The sequence below is a fragment of the Falco rusticolus genome, chromosome 3, assembly GCF_015220075.1.
Source record: "Falco rusticolus isolate bFalRus1 chromosome 3, bFalRus1.pri, whole genome shotgun sequence".
NCBI classification, from domain to species: Eukaryota; Metazoa; Chordata; class Aves; order Falconiformes; family Falconidae; genus Falco; species Falco rusticolus.
Window position 1 is genome coordinate 79,637,785 of NC_051189.1, and position 17,759 is coordinate 79,655,543.

General features: G+C 40.1%; 1 protein-coding gene across 9 annotated transcripts in view; it reads left to right on the forward strand.

Annotated features, from left to right (window-relative positions):
• Positions 1–17,759, forward strand: part of COBL (cordon-bleu WH2 repeat protein) — a 206,459-nt gene that overhangs the window by 171,828 nt on the left and 16,872 nt on the right. For all 9 annotated transcript variants that reach the window (XM_037379292.1, XM_037379290.1, XM_037379291.1 and 6 more), the window contains one exon: positions 8,802–9,114. In XM_037379292.1, coding sequence (XP_037235189.1) covers positions 8,802–9,114 — 313 coding nt within the window. The remainder of the gene's footprint in view (positions 1–8,801; positions 9,115–17,759) is intronic.

The window sequence follows — 17,759 nt, forward strand, 5'->3', positions numbered from 1 at the left end:
ATCTTCTGTGAAGGTCTTTACGTTATTGGTGGTTTGGCTGAAGCATGTTTTGGCCAATTAAATGGAGTTATTTTGTGCTGTCCTAATTGTAAGTTAGACAGGTGGTTGTGCATGAAACGTTTCATTTTCTCAGGGCTCTGTCTGACTTCAGATGGTACTATAGATACTGTCCTATACAAAGATAGAAGGTGATGTAAGGAAAAATGATGGATGCACTGGTGGGGGAGCTGAAGGGTGACATCACAGATCTGAATGGACTGAGGTGCTGTGAGGGTGGGTAAGAAAAAAATCTGCAAGAGTGATGAAGTCCCATTTTGTTAACCACACTCCAGCTTGGAGCTCACTCTTAGTTTTTGGTATTAAGCAAACCCAGTACTTGTTGCCATTACTGCCTAGCAGGTCTGCATTGTTAGGGAGATACTAAAACTATTGTTTCTTATTTGTGCAGCAGTTCTTAGAAGTACTTATATGCCCAAGGCAAGTGTACTTTGTCCCCACAAACAGAAAGCGACTGTTCAGAATGTTTTATTTTTATGTGTGTAATACCTAATGGTTTCAGTAATAAGTAGCTTATTACAGATTGACCCGATTCTCTTCCACACTTCCTAACTTTTAAATCACTTCTAATCAGAAATAAGTACACAACTGTGAGTGGAATGGGGTTGCTGTACTATGAAAAGAGCTCTTGAATCCCACAAGTTGTGTGTATGTGTGTTTGGTTTAGGGTTGGATTTTTTGTCTCTTTGCTGAGCTTGCTGGCAGCTAGTCTCTGGGGAAGGAAAGTGTAATTACAATGTGAAAGTGTTTTATGCTTTTCTCCTCTGGATTATGTTAGAAATACAAAACTGTAGTAGAGATTTTATGGAGTCATTAACAGGCAAACTGAGGAAGAGAATGAATTGATAGAACAGAGTGCATGCAGGGAGGATGGTGAGGTTTAAAAAGAAGAGTTGAGCAAATGGCATTTTTTCTGTGGACTTAAAAATCACCTAATAAAACACTGTTTTATTGCATAGGTGCACTAATAATTTCTGCGTTTAATTGTTACCCTGCATTTGCTTTTCAGGCAATTTTATAGAGTGTGTTCTCTAAGGTGGCTCATGAAAATCACCTTCACAGTCCATTTGTTTAAATTTGGCAGTGGACTTGAATGGAAGCTGACCACCTCTGTAGAGGATGCGGATTGCCAAAATCTATCACTTAAGTCTAATAATTCCCAGCAAAATGTGGAGAGTGGTTTATTTCTTCTTCACCAAGCTCATTATATTGGGCAATCTCTGGTTTTAGCTGTAGATTTTCCTTGCCCACAAAGGCCTCCAAGGAGCCCCGTTACTGATAACAACGTGTTACCAGTGTTACACATGGTGATTTACGAAGTGCAAGTCTGAAGCTATCTTATTATATGCTTTTAAATATATTTCCGTGATATCCTGCTCCTTTAACCTACATTGTCTGCTTGTTCATAGTCTTTTTGAACTGCACAGATTAGGCACACTGCCCCTCTCCTCACACCTAAGTAAAGGACCAACTAGAGCCAGGAAAGCACCTTGTGAGTTGTTCTAACTTGCTGTTAACCCCAGATAGTGAGCACCAGGAACTGTTGTCAAAGTCTCCCCATCAGACATCATTATGTATGAAAGGAAATTAACATCTCACTCTACTGACTCATTTTTAAAATCTATCCTTCTCTAAGCCAAGTGGCAATGTTCTCCAGTTAATCAAGGGAAGATCTACTTTGACACATGAGCCTTTTCCTGTCAAAGAGCGTTTTGCTTTTCATGTCACTTTTGTGACATCTGATCCTTTCGAATAAGGAAGGCAGGTTACTGACTATGGTGTAGAGTTGTCAGAGCATCCAAACAAGGCTTCTGTAAAAGCAGGGAACCAGTAGGTTCAAGAGAGTGCCAGAGAGGAGAGGATGAAAAGCAGTTTAGCAATAGCAGCAGCATTCTAGGTCAAATGGACTTTGAAGAGGTCAGAGAGGCTTTTTCAGTCATTGAAGAAAGGATTGTGGGAAAGAAATGGGGATAATAAAGTCCAATATGTTAATCTTCCCTGTCTGAAAATCTGTGTGGCATTAGTTCAGAAATTTTTCTTTGCTTTTTTGGCAGGTGGTAAAAATAAGGTCTGAAATGGGAGAGGGTGGCAAACGTTTACTTGAAGTGGTAGTTTCCTCTGATGAGTCTTTGAAGAGCCAGCAGTCTGATCTAGTGCTGTTTAGAGAGAGAGACTTCACAGTAACTTTCAGCATAGGTTTGAAAGGAAGATCAAACATTAGTGCACAGACCTTCACAGTTGCTTGTACATGGAAAATACAATGGAGGGACTGGAATATTTACTCTTCAGTTCTCACTCCCTGGCTTGATCCTATCTTGTACTGCCTTTGCCAAAAAAGCTTTTGTAAAAGTTACAATACTTTCGTGTTGCGATACCAACTAACAGCAGACAGGTTTAACCTCAAGGGAAGAGCTTAACTACCTCAAATTTGTGAGGCAGGTTAAATGAGTCCACATTGTATTTATTTTTCAATCGTAGGAGAGGTCGATCTAGGTTAACTTAAATTAACTGTGATTAGATTGGGATCAAATGTGGAAATGCTGAAGGATCACAGGGTACTTCTAATAATACGTACCTTTCTGATGATATGTCTAGTGAGATGTCTTGTAATTTTTGTTATTGGCTGGCATGTAAAGGAGTGGATTTACTTCTGTTTGCAGGTTTTGTGCAATAAGAATGACTGCAATTAAAGAACTTGTTGGAAAACATGAGCATTGGGCATAAGACTAGGAAAGACTGAGAGCAGCTCTTTAGGTGAGAAGTGGCAGTCACATGCAGGACTGCATGAGTCAGCAGCATGCCCTAATGGTGATGAAGCACTAACCACAGACTAGGACGCACTAGCAAGAACATAACCAGCAGATCAAAGGAAGTGATTAGTCCTCTTTACTTGGCTGCCATGAAGCCACATCTGTTTCCATTGTCCAAAACTGGGTTCAGTTTTGAGTTCTGTGGAACAAGACACTGAAAAAACAGAGCAGGGGCAGCAGAGTCTGGCAGAAGGCATCGAAGATGCATGTGAAGGTGCTGAGACAAGAGGGTTTGTTCAGCCTGCAGAAGGGAAGGGTAAGGAGAATTTGAATGCTGTCTTGCCTCTGAAGGAAAAGGAAGAGCGAGCCAGACTCTTCTCTGAGATACACTGCAAAAGGATAAGACTGCAACAGTGACAAGTTATAGCTAGAAAATTTTCAATTTAGCATAAAAAAATGTTCTTTATGGGGAGAAGCATTGCATTAAACATTGCCCAGGGAATGATTGATGATTTCCCAGAGTGGCTGTGGAGTCTCCATGCTTGCAGATTTTCAAAACTCAGCTGCTCAAGGACCTGAGCAACCTCATATAAGCTGGAAGTTAGTCTTGCTTTGAGGAGGACGTTGAACTAGGTGACCTCCAGAGGTTCTTTCCAAATTAAATTATTCTGTGATTCTATGACCTAAATGAGCTGAGCCAACATTAAGCTGCTCTACATCCTCATTTTGGAGGAGGGCTGGAGCTGCACAGCATGATTCCTCACCTCAGCATTTCCTGGCCTCACCTTAGTTTCTGCAACGCTGTAACAGGAGTTGGGAGAGAATCCTTGGAGCTCAATCCATTACCCCACTCCCCCCATGTTATTGTTAATGTATAACAGTGGTCATTTATTGTCTCTTGTTTCTTTTAATTAAAAAGAAAGTGTGCATGTATGCTAAGAAGCATATTGGATTAAAATGTTATAAATAGAAGTCTGCCCATTCTGTCTTGTGCTTTAACTGCTCACTGAATGTTTTTTAACACCTATTTCTATATACAAGTTTTTTATCAATGAGCAAAATGAGTAAAATGTAACCAGAACACATCATACCTGTGTGAAAACTCTTAACCTAATCCTGTGTTGTTCGTTTTCCTTATCTGTGTTAGTCATTGCCATAAGAAATGTTTTCTTTTCCCATTTTTTTCCACCAGCCTTCTTCCAAGCGTATAAAAAAATGTACACTTCTTAAATTCTGGTCTTTTGTGATGGTCTCACTTTTTACTGCCAGTACAAATAATTAGAGCACAGTTTCTTTCTCTTGCTAGACATTTTAAGTACTGTCAGTGAAATAATTATGTTGTAATTCGGGGATCATAATAATGAATATTTTTTAACATCATGAAGCTTGTAATATTTTTTACAACTGCATTGTAATAGACCATTTGAACTACAGCAAGGCAATTGCAGTCCATGAAAAGAAAGTTTTCTGGCAGTGGAACAAGTAATGAAAGAAATTGGAAAATAATTACCAACCTCTTAGCAAGAACTCACAAGAATCAGAGGAACTCAGCATCTCTGAAACCATTACAAAGTTCAGATTATTCACCACGTAGAGGTTAAATCAACTGTCACCTCTTTAAAAATGCTTTTGTATATACTGCTTCTGTCATTATTGAATGTGACAGTAAACCACCAGCAGTGCTGTAAAAGCAGAAGGTCACAGCACTTAGCAAACAATTACAGTCTGAGAAGACTTAACGCCCAATGACCATCGGACTGGGAGAGAATCATGGCTTGGGCGTCGGTGATGGACTTTCTAAGTCTTGGTAGGATATCTTTTGAACTCTTAGGTATGATTCTAATCTCATTCAAAGTCAGTGGTGGTTATTTTCATAGTAGTAATCAAAGTGAGTATTTTACCCATGGTAGTCTTCACCTACTGAATTAAATCTTCATTTCTGAAAGTGCTGATTAGCATTTAAACCAGGTGAGGTTTATCTCTCTTCATCATTGGCATTCTGTATGAGTAATGTATACATATATGTGATATCAAACTGCACAAGTGCAGATATGGCTCCTCCAAACTCAGAGTTCAGTGTTTTCCTAATTACTTACAGCCTATTGAGATTAAAGTGACAAGATCTCTTTTGTGTTAAACAAGAAGCTCACATTCTTTACTGATGAGCTACTCTCCTCTTTCCCTCTTGATGATCAGGGGCAACATTCTTGCAAACAGACATCCCAGTCCAGTCCACCCCCCTGCTCCCCGTCCCCCACCCCCGAAAGAGAGCCTTTGTAACTTGTGGTTGACCTAATTGTGCAGCGACAGCACTGCTGCTGTGAAGCAGGGGAGGTCCTCGGTATGGCACTCCTTTGGGCTTTGCACGGTCTGCAGCCTGGAGCAGGACACGGGTAACCAGCAGTGCAGGGCACTGAGGGACAGTTTCCAATCTCACTTGTGGGTGAGATGTCCCACAGAGATTTCAGTATGACTCGGAGACCACGGGCCAAGTTCTACACCCTTTCCAATATCACACCCCACCTGAAGCCAGTGAACGGGGTCACATGTTACTGAAAAAAACATCTTGGCGTTGTTACGTGTTTGGAAGCACAGACAGTCTTCTGAGGTACAGAAGTGCTTCAGTAATACATTATCTCTGGCAATTGTTATTTGTATGTCGAATCTTGAAGTAATTGCTGAACGTTCTGGCTTAACCTGTGTACGTCTGCGTGAGGCCTTGAAGATCAGAGCCCATACTGAAGTTGTCTTAGTGTCATGACAGAGAAGAGAGAAACAGATGTTGAGATTTTTCTTTATTCAACCAACAAATAACCTCAGTAGCTGCCATCATTGTGAGCACACTGTGCTTGGTGTGTAGCAGTTTTCTGCGTGTGCATTCCCCCTGAGAAAAAACATGCAAAAATCACAGGGCAGTATCACATCTACTCTTGTGCATTACTCAGTTCTTTGTGTCAACTAGGACATTTTAAAAGGTATTTTCTGACTCCTGGAGTTAAGACCACTCAGTAAAGTTGAGGTAGGCTTCTTTTATGTCACCTATCATTACCCAGTAATGCCCATCCATCTTCAGTTTGCACCAGTGGGGACTTAATCAAGCGTGTAGAAGGAAGAATAGATTCTTACTTACTTCATCCATCCGAGGATGGTTCAGCTTTAAAACAGGGGTGGTTTAGTGCTGCCTTTAGCTGAAACAAGGTTGTTAACATGACACAGAACCGTAGCAGTCATGTTTTATGTGTGTGCTTTCATGTTCAGACAAGTAGTAGTGGCAATCAAAATGGTTTGCTTCAGCCAGCAACTTTGTTCAGTGCCGTGTGTGTTAACTGTGTTTAAAATTAATGGATCTTCTCAGTGAAGATAAAAGATTAGAGAAGTGCTTTGACAAAGGCCTTGATAGGCTTGAAGAAAGGGTGACATTTTGGTTTTGCTTGAGCAAAGGGAATTTAGTCATTGAATAGAAAGCTAGTACTACCATCTTCTGTAGTACCATGCTTCAGGACAAAACTGCTGTTGAATGAGGAGGTTCTTAGGCTGGACTGGATGATTCAGCTTCTGAGATGCAGATGTAATGGATCAATTCACACGTGGACCCTGATAATAAGAGAACTGGGTGTTGTTTTGTTGTCAGTATGTGGGAAGAATGGGCTGGGGGATGGAGATCCTCCCATAAAGTAGCTTGCTGAATCACATCAGGGAGAGACTCAGGTGTTGTTACTACAGTAGATAGGTAAAGCTGTGTGTAAAAAGGGTATAAATCCCTGAGCAGAAAGATGCAGGAAACAGTTGCAGGCAGGCAAGAAGAGGATGAGGAAATGAGAGAGACGGCTAGGGAGGAAAAGCCTGCCATCCTCATGTCAGGAACTGGAAGTGGGTACTTTGTTATAAATTGCTGTGCCAGCTATAGGGTGGAGGTCATTTATGGCATCCTGGTGACAACAGATGTGGCCTGTGTTATATAGAGGTCTCTTTGCATCAAAGTATACTGCATTGTGCATTACTTCAAAATCTTCCCGTGTGCTTCCACTCTTAAACTTCCACTCTTTAAGTTGATTTCTTTGCCATCCGACATTGTTCTGTTTTTTTACATACTGTAACTTTCACTGATGCTTTAGTAGTGGGTGGTTACTGGGGTTTTTGTTAGTTTGAAAGCCAGGCAGGCCATATACATTTACCTGTTTGTTTATGGTCTGTTTTTGTGGGGCTTTATTATTTGCTGTTTAACATCAAATTACTCATATTTCTCATTGATGTTGGTGTTTTCCTAAATGTAGTTTCTGTCATGAGCATAGTCTAATGCATTCAGTGACACATACTTAGTTCCTGTAATTGCCATTTCTAGACAGAATGATCTCTTGGATTAAATCTGGAACCTAGAGCTAATGTTGTAGAAAATAAGGTCAAAGAAATCAAGTAATATTACTTCCAAAGTTGCAATGGAGTCTTTGGATCATCTTCCATCATAAATATAGATGCTTGACAGCACTTAGAACTTTAATCATGATTTGTAACCCTCTGAATTTTATTGCTTCTGCTGTCAGAAATCAATTTCAGTACTTAATGGCATCTTGTAACCTCAGTCAAGGAGAATGTTGGGTTGATTTTTATTTTAGCTTTACTCAAAGCTTCACTGCTAAGCTACACCCATACAAAATTATGATACTTTTTGACAAAGTTGTTTTCGGTTCTCTGACTGTAAAGAAAATACTTCCATGTATACAACATAATACAGTAGCATTTCTCTTTGTTGATCATTTTTATTGAGCTGTAGCTTTATGTATGCTTCAAAAAGTTGTAGATTCTGACCCTAAAAAAAAAAGAAAAGTGTATGCTTAATCTTAGTCATGCTTGTAGACCTGGGACTTCTCGTATAATTAACATCCACTGCAAGTGTCTGCAGGATCAGACCATAAACTATTACTTAATCTTCCTTTTGCTTACTGAGGTTGACGAAGAGAATGCGGCACACTTACAATTCCAAATAAAACATTTAGATTAGTCTTTATTCATTCCTTTGATCAAAAGAAGTGTGATTAGGCTTGATTCTGTCTTTAGTCACCCAATAATTTCAGTTACTGAAATTATTGACCTTGTTGGGAGTTCCCCAGTAATGGCATAATTGCAGGATGGAGTCTAGAGTTGTACGTTTCTTAAGGGAAAGAACAAAATTGTATTTTTCACCCCCAAAAGAACCCCAAACAAACAAACCCCCAAGTAGTTTATAGGAATCAAATTAAAAGAGTACAAAAAATTGTACTGTGTCTGATCTTCTCTGAAAATTTGCAAGTCTAACGGGGTTAAACATGCACAGGGCATATCTCTTGATCTCCTTTATAAATGGCTAAATATTGGAAAAGGTTCTGCTTTAATCATGGTAGTGTCTACTTTTCTCTGCACTTCCGAGTGGATTTGATATGATGCTTTGAAAAAGAGACGTTTGTTATTCTCGCACTTAACACAGGAAATTGAAAGGTAGTAAAATAAAGTGACATCTAGTGGGCCAGCATTAAACCTAGTGTACCAGTACAGTGTCCTGACGGAGAAATGCTGCCCATTTTTACTTGTGCGTAGAATTCTTACTGGAAATGTCATGATCTGTTTGGCAGCATGGAAAAGGGATAGTGAGATTATGTTGTCAGAAGCAGTAACAGGAGTAATGTCTTGCAACTCATCATTTAAACTTTGGTCAAAGTCCCCAAGAAACTGTCCCTGGAAAGTTGTTTCTTCATAGAAGTAACACAGAAGTAATTTGCTATGAAAGTCACAAAACCCAAACTCCCCAGGACAGGCATAGCAAACCGCCTTTCTAAAAGCAGAGGACAAAATTTTTGTCCTTTTTCAAATCATCTTTATCCTATATACAAATATCGAGCTCCATCCTGCTATTTTTAATGCATTTCATGTGTTTTTTTCCAGTTACAAAGGAATAGCTCTCTGTGTTTGATTTATATACTGATGACTTTCAGCTAACTTTCCTTGCTATATTTCATTTAGAGAGCCTGCTGCCTGCACATGATAATGTTTATGTAGTGGATGACACGGTTCTGGAGCTGTCAGAGGTGGAAGAAACAGCATCAGAAAGCAGCTGTTTTGCATCTGAAGATACGACAGAAGACTCGGGTGTTGTGAGCTCCCCATCTGACATTGTGTCTTTGGATTCACAAAATGACAGTATGAAGCCAAGAGACATCAAGCTTATCAATGGCTACATGGACTCAGCTGAGACAGATGCAATGTATGGCACAGAGATGTACTCTGCAAAGAATGTCTACTGCAATAGTGTGGAATCCAACAGTGCTCCACAGAGGTAAAAATTTATTTGCAGCCAGCTCTTGGAAAATATCTTGCATGTCCTCCTTGTAGGGAATCATTTAAGAAAACCAACTTCTGCTTTCTTGTGCTCTTTCATAAACCAGTACCAATGCCAAGTGACTCCTCCCAGTGAAAAGCTCACTGCCAAATCCCCTCCAGTGACATACTTGTAGCAACAGGCAAAGGTCACTTTTTTGTTTGAACTTGTAGTTACATTTCTTGCAAAAGACCTCTGCCTGCCACAGTTGATTTCTCCAAGAAGTCTGAAATAATTTTGTTACAGTTTGGTTTATTTTCTAGTTCTGATAGCATATGAAGTGCTTACAATGTTACATTGATCTAGAAAAATTACATACAAGTTGTAAAATGGAAAAATTATGAAATGGAAAAATTCAAGCCACCAAAAGCCAGGTGGAAAAGGATTGTATTCAATGAACTTCAGGGACTGGTTTGTGGGTGTGTGCATGCATACATATGTTCACCTAATGCTAACCTCCACTGGCGTTATACCTTGGGGGTCTTTTTCAGCATATTTCCTTCTTTTTTTTTTTTCTTTTTTTGCATAAACAAACATTTTCCTGCAGTTTTTGCAAGAAAATATGAGAACCTGGAATTTAACTAGAAACTGCCTTCAAGCACAAGTGACTCTGACACTGTTTGTTTGCCAAAACTCACATAGTTGGTGGCAGGGCTGCAAAGGGAACCCAAAATTTATAGGACTTTGCAAATACAAACTGGCCAAATAGGAAACTGTGCCTCCAGCAAGGAGGGTGGCCTGGTAATACTGACAGGGATCCGCTCTGTGTGATGCTGCAGAGTCATGGGACAGGGGCCAGAAATTCCTCTGAATTCTCAGTTGACACAAAGTCTGTGCTTTCTGGTCTCTCTCCATTCAGCTGCTAATCTGTAGCCCCTTCATAAGAGCATGTATCATGACCTAGTTATTTCCTTCCACACATTTCTGAGGGAGAACTCCATCTTGGATCATGCATTGGGTGATAAATTAGGCCAGCGTTAATATTTTAATCTAATGGAATGATCTCAGGGTTTTTCTTTATCCATCAATATCAATGGGGACAAGGTCAAGCCTCACTTAGGTACTTGCTCAACAATACATTTTTCTTGTGGTTTGTCCTTTAACAGTTTCTTAGGTCCTGATGCAGTGTCTGTTTGGAGAATTAGATAGGCTAGTGTAGGAACTGCAATTAACATTCCAGACCTGATCCAGAAAAGCAACCCATTAATTTAAATGGACTTAGATTGGGCCTTGTAAGATAACTAAGCAATCCCTACTTTCCTCAAAATGCAGGATCTAACCTGGTGAGGAAAGCACACATGCACATTAGTGGGGGGTGGGGGGGTGTGCGGCCAGGGGAAAATTTACCCTGATGTTGAGCAAAGACATAAAAGTAAAGCCCTGTAAGAACAATACTAATCAATGAAAAATACTTTGGACCTTTTCTGCTCTTTCAATCAAATGGAAGATTGACCACAGGTCATTGTAGCACACTCCCGCTTGGAAGTCAGTATTCTCTCCTTCGGTCACTTCAGCCAAAGATACATATTCTGTGTGTTACACTGAGATTTACCTTTGCCACACAAACACACAAAGTTTTCAGTAGTTGGAAAGCGTGCACATAGAAGAAACAACAGGACATTTCACAAGCTGGCTGGCAGCACTGCTGCTCAGGGGTCTTCCTGAGCCAAAGGAGTTGAAGCTGGAAGGACAGCGTGATGTACTGCCCAGCACGGTCAGGCAGGTGACCGTTCCCCCCTGCTCAGCTGCTGGGAGGCTAGTGCGGTAGTACCATGTCCAGTCTTGGGTCCCCAATTCAAGAGAGAGATTGGCAAACTGGAGAGGGTCCAGAGGAGAGCCACTAAGAGGGCTGGGGCACTGGAGTACATGAAGTGCAAGGGGGAGAGGAGGCAGCTGGATTGTTGACCTTGCAAAAGTGATGCACATCAAGAGGGACTGACCGCAGTCTTTCCCTGAACAAAAGAAGGACTATTGAGGCTTTTTAGGGATACGTAGTGAAAGGACAAGAGGCAGCCGTCACCAGCTGCTTTTAAAGGAAATAAAAATTGCCTATGAGGAGGAAATTCCTAGAAATGGGAGTGGTTAAGCAATGGAAGAGGTTTCCCAGAGAGGTCAAGGAATCTCCATGCCTGGAGGTTCTCAGAACTCAGCCAGGCAAAGCCTTGGGCAGCCTGGGCTGGCTTTGAAATTAGCGCTGCTTGGAGCAGGAGGTTGGGCTAGGCTTCCAACTTAATCTTTTCTGTGATTTTGGCATACTAAATATTCTGTATCTATCTAATATGTCCCTAATTTAGAAAGAGTACCTTTAGACTGAAATAGGAGACAATTGTTGTTTGGGGACTTCAGTATTTTGCATAAATTCTATTTATTTTTTAGGCTCCGGGACAGCAAAGTCACTTCACATCAACTTTAGGGTCCAGCAGAAAATTAATGTTTATTATTTATTTTAATCTTATGTCAGCAGCCGCTTAGACTGCCACAGCAGCAGTGCTGATAGTAATTATCTTTTAAACTTCCATGCTCTAAATATGCCAGTAGAATTTGAAGGTAAATCCAGTTCCACTCCTAACTTTCGTTTATAAACAAACCGGCTTTGAAAATTGTGCTCATCTAAATCCTTCTGAGGTCAACTTGCTAAGTTTTCAAAAGCCACTTCCTAAGTGCAGAGGGAAGGAAAAAAATAAGGAGTTTTTTTAAACCTATTTGAATGAAATTCTTGTTTTAGCAGGATGTAAATCAGTTATGAGTACAATTTTAAGTACAGCCAGATTTGGAGAGCACCATCAGTTTCTGCTTCCACTGTCAGAACAGCTGCCATCCCACTGAAAGTCTGTTGGGAGCCCTGCAGGTCTTGTGATGAACGGGCTACTTTGAGGACCAAACCAGCCTCCTAAATCCCCAGACATGTCAAAATACAGTTCATGTGAATAATTGATACCAAGCTATACAGAGTTTGAAGTATGTTTCATAAGCTACAAAACTTAAAAGAAAATTTCACATGGATGTTATTAATTCCTCTCTGTCTTATTCTAGTCTGTGTACCAAGATTGAACTCAATTCTAAAAGGAAGATCAAAACAAAGAAATTGGGAAAACATGTCACTACTGTAAAGTAGCAGTGGTTAGCAGCAGTGAATTGGAGTCTTCCTTGAGTCTGAGCTCCACTGAAGCCAGAGATTTTATTTAGTGACTAATTTGGACAAGGCTTGGGAAAAAAAGGTTAATAAGAATAATGGAAATATTTAGCCTGCCATGTTAAATTGTAAAGCTGACTAAAACTTGAGCTTTTCACCCAGTGAAATAAATAATTCCTAGGAATTCATAATGCTGTATACTAAAATCATTTTGTACTCTGTGGGCTGTGAAAAAAAGTGGAAGCAAATTACATTTGGAGCATGAAGGGCTATAAAGTCTGAAGTGATATTTTGCACGTGCACTGTGAAGAACTGCAGTGAAGAGCAGAATCAAGTCCACAGTTCTTAGGTTTGGTCCAGAGGCTTAGCTTGTGCTCCAAGAGATCAAGGGTATTTTGCCATGTTGCTTACTTTGGATAATTGTATGTTTAGTTTAAGTTAATTTTCCTTAGACTTTCTGGAATTGTTTACTGGGTGACCTGGGTGGTCTATGTGTAGCTGAAACGCCTGATAGCATTGAATATCCCAGCAGGGTCTGCACCTCATCTGCTGCTGAAGTCAAAGAAAGTTGTGAGCATTCAAGGATACGGTCTTGACATGCAATAGGTTTGTCTGTACATAGCGGCATAATAATACAGCTGGGTCAGAAATGGATGTACCGTGGGCTTTGCACACACGGTAATGACAACCATGCAGAACTTAAATCTAATGCAGTTTCCAGAGCACACAAACAGAAATTTTTAAAAGAAGGTCCCTGGAATCCAGGGTTTCCAAGCTGTGATCTTTCCTCCATGGTTTGGTTTTGTTTTGAGATTTTTGTTCAAGCAATCTTAATCCAAATACACATGTTAATTAGCATGTAGAATATAAAATCAAATGTCAAAACAGCCTAGTTCTACCCGTGGCTCTGCCTCTAACCTGTTAAACCAACTATGTCTCTCCACCTCTGATACCCCTTCAGCCACTGACGTTTTTTTATGGTAGAAAACATAACGCAGCTTTGTATCTCACGATACGTTTGTACAGTGCCTGGTGGAGCAGAATCCAGACCTCAGCTGGAGGCGCCAGGGGCTAACCCCATATAAATAATTGACTACATGCAATGTTTGGCTGTGAATGTTTTAATATTAACTGCTGACTCTCAACATTGTACTACATAGTTCTCTTTCTTCATATCCTTCCTTACAGTTGATTTCTTTGTGTTATGTATCTGTTCACCAAATTTTAATATATAGTGTTAAATGAGTAACAAGAAAACCACAGAGAAGCTGAAATGTTGCTTAGGTAGCAGTAAGTACATCTCATGATCTCACTGTGTTGCAACTCTGTCCTCCCATACCCCCTTCTTTCCCATCCCTTGTGTGGTGTCATCACGCAAGCTCCTAGGGGCAAGGATCAGACAATTTTATATGCCTATAAAGCATCATGCACACCTACTGTCTGGAGCTTTATAAATAATTACACATTAAAAATTATGTTAAAATAATATTATGAGGGATGCTAGGTCATGCGCTCAAAGTTAGGTAACATTAATATTAAGGCTGTCTGTGTAACCTTAGATTGCCCCCTTTAACCTTAATCCCCCCCCCCCCCCCCCTTTTGTGCACTATGTTAAGGTCTCTAGTTAAAGTGATTATAGTCTGTTTTGTGTTACTTTCTTTCTAACTTGCAGAGCTCAGTTAATAAAGCAGGTATACCACCGTTCACTCTCAGTTCAAATTCTTTTCTGGAGACAGGACTATTTAATTTCCTTTTGCTCTTTTTATCTTGCTCATCACACTAGTATCCGTGTGCCATGCAGCCTTAAATTCATTTCTCTGTACAGTACTCACGTGAGATGAAAAGGTGACATTATCCTATTTTAGAGAAGGAGAGCTGATGCGCAGAGTCAGGGCAGACTAGTGACCAGTTAGACCACACAGGACCCCTTTTTTTCAGAGGACTAAGCATTAAATAGTATTTCATGTATCAAAATGCAGCTCTCCTTCTCATCCGAACTCTGTTCTTGGAACACATTTAACAATTTTGACTGAAATAAAATAATAGTTATGGGCATGATATAAATTGTTGCATTTGGACTGCTACCTACCAAAGATGTGTAACTTCTCAAAGCTATAAGCAATTGAAATCAGGGTTTTAGAAAGAGTCTTAAGAGTGAGTGGTTCCACCAGCCTCTCTCAGACCAGGAAAAAGACTAAAACACAAAACTTCTTTTTAATTCTGAAAAGTTTTTAAATGTATTAAAATATTTTGAAAATAGAAGTATTTTAAATGTAAAGGGAACTTGGCAGTTATAAAGCTAAATAAATGCAGACTTGTCTGAGACAGAAAGATAAAATACCTTCCAAAGGTCTGAAACGGATTTTCTTCTTCCTAGAGTTTCTGTTTCAGTAGCCATGAGAGAGGAATATTTTTTCACGTACAGCTAGTGGAAGAGATAGGGTGGGGGTGGGGGAACCTTTCTCAGATCAGTTCAAGCTGTGGGTCTGGACAGGGATAATCCCATTTCCTCCCTTTCTCTCGGAAGAATTTGTTACCTTTGGCTCTGGTTGGGGTAGTTGAAGCTATTGGAAGCAGAAGAGTCCTCTTCATTATCAGCCTGAGAAATACTTGCTGTTTGCTACAAAACCGTTAGGGTTTTGATGAGTTGGCTTAAAACAAAAGCTTGAAAGGATAGGGGGTGGGTGAACTTGTTCTGCTTAATTTTCAGTGTATGCCAATTCAAATGTTACAAGATTTTGTTTTTCACTTAGGAAGGAGAAGTCACTAGCTGGAGAGAATTCAGCATTGAAGCTGGTCGGAGGAAATAAAAAATGTCATAGTGAGTGGCAGAAGGCAGGCAGGAAGGAAAGAGGAAAACTGTAATGAAAAATAGCAGCGTATGTATGTATTATATATATATCTCTGTGGACAAACATGTTCTATGTAATTACATGTCACTTGTAACTATCTCTGAGAAATATGGGAAAGTGTTATTCTGTTATTTCTCTGTAGGATAGGTTTTATTTTAGCTGTGTAGGCATGTGTTTTACTGTTTTGAAAACAGAAATGTAGTTTTAAGGGGAGGAAGGTAAAGAAAGGGTTAAAGTGACAGGGAGAACTTCAGGGATGAAAAATTACTTAATTAAGACCCAGATGTCTGACAGATTTGCAAGCCTCTGCTTCTTACATAGTTTTGCTAATTTCCTTCCTTATCTCTGGCTTTCCCTTTCCCCTTGTTCCAGAAAACTCTTTAAATTTGGATACTTGCATGCACTTTTTTTGCTGGCAGATCTTCAAGGAGGGAAGATACTAATGATACTATGGTTAAGTAATAGATATTCACAGTTGTTATAGAGCAAGATTCCAGATTAGTCTCTCTGTTAAAGTCATCCACTGGTAAAATTATGTGTCCTTTGGAGCTGTAGAGTATTTTACATGTTAGGAAGCAGTCTGGGTTGCTAAAGGTGTAGTGCTGGCTTCTGGGAGAGAAAGGCTCTGATCCTTGCTCTGTTTCTTATTTTTCTGTGTAAACCAAGAGAAGTTATTTAACCTTATGTGCCATCTTCTAACTTGCACAGGTGATGTGGCTGTATTAAGATTTAAGTCATGCTAGTCCACTTTTCCTGACTATTTCTGGCAATGCTGTCTGCCTGCGGACTTTCCCGTTAAGAAGCTGTTGCCAGAGGCCTGTGCAAGGAGGAGGGAGCAGGGGCATGCTTCCAGCTGTATAGCAACTACAAGCTGCTGCTTATGCAGCAGGACCCTGGAACCAACATATGTCAAGGGACTCTGGAAGCTTAAATCACCCTGGTATGTAACAAGCTTAGAGATTTCTAGCATTAAAACACAAAATTATACCAAGCAAAAGCATTTTCATTTCCTTTCTGTTTAGATTTTTGACCAGTAACCATGGAGGAGGACTTTAAAAGTATGATAAACCCAGCTGCTGCGGAAAAATTACTTTATTTTCCTCCTCATCTGTATTTACAAGTTCTTGTTTTTAATTGGGTAGTATTATATCTGAAGGCACTACTGGACCTGCGTATTCTAGGATTGGAAAATAGTTTAATTCAATCTCTGATGATTGTTACTCAGCACAGATATAAGTGCAGGCTAAAGACCTTTGTAAGTTTGATGCAATCTCACAGGAACAGAAACAGAACAAAACTAAAAAACTTAGAATGGAAATTATACCTGTACCTTGCTCTCAAAAAGTATGTGCAGGGGTTTTTTTATCACTCATTGAAGAACATAAAAAGCAAGGTTATCTGGCATTCGGCAGAACATGGCGATGTGCTTTTTCCTTTTCAGAGTTGCCTGCCACTTTCAGAAGTCTTGCGTCAAAGTCAGGTGATAACTTTGCTATCTAACCAGTCCTAAGTTGGTTGCTCGGTCTACAGATTTTGCATTTTAACAGGCTTTGGTCATTCAAACATTAAAACTTTATGCTCAAGATCACAAGAGGTGGAGGAAATGGAAGATACCACTGTTCAGGTCATAGCTTAGGTGACCAGGAGGTCCACCACTTACACTATCTGCTCTTCTGCTGCTGTTATATTCCTTCACTGGAAGGAAACAGAAAATAGAAAAAAGTCATCTAGCCTAAGAAATGCAAATAATAGAAAAGCGATCCTTAAGATTGTGTAAACTATTGTTTTATCTAGAAAACAGTTACCTCCACTTCTGAAGAGTACTTTGCTGCATCAGTCACAAAAACAAATATATAAACACCTTGAGTTTACTTAATGCCATTTTTCTAGCTTGGTTGAATAGAAAGTTGTATTTATAAAGCTTCACCCATACTTTCTACAACTTGAAATCGTTCAGCATCAATCTCTTCTTTAACACCCGCCTTGATATGTACCCAGGGTAGAAGCATTTCTCTTCCCAGCATTTGTGTAAGAGAATATTGTGGCTTCATTGTGAAGAGGACAAATTTGGATACATACAGACGGGTTAATGTCATTTCCCAGTATCAGACTGAGAAGACTATCAGAGCTGGGAAAGGAGCCCAGGTGCTCCAAAGCTCAGCCTGTTGTAAGCATATCAGCTTTCCGTGTCAGTCAGTCCCTGCTAGCTGCCTAAGACACGTGTGAGAAGCTGAATGTTCTCTGTGTCCATTGAACTGTGTCTTAGCAGTCACTCCGTCCCTGTGTGTGCTGCTGCACAGTGTGCCTGTCTGGATTTGACTCTGTTATTTGCAATGGCTTTGTCTTCCTTCCCCAGCTAGTAAGAAATTCACAGGAGCCGTGTTCTTAAGTCTTTGGATATAGCAAGTGTAGTGCAAAATGAGTGAGACTTTCGGGTGGCATTCAGTTAACCTGAGAGATGTCTGCTCCCATTTCTTCTTGCCTGCTGCCACTCTGGCAGGATAGGGGTCTCCCCATCTTCCATATTATGTCTACCAGCCCCAAACAGATGTTTTAAATATCCTACAGTATTTCAAATGGCACCAGGTGCCCAAGTTTAGACAACCAATTGTCTTCCT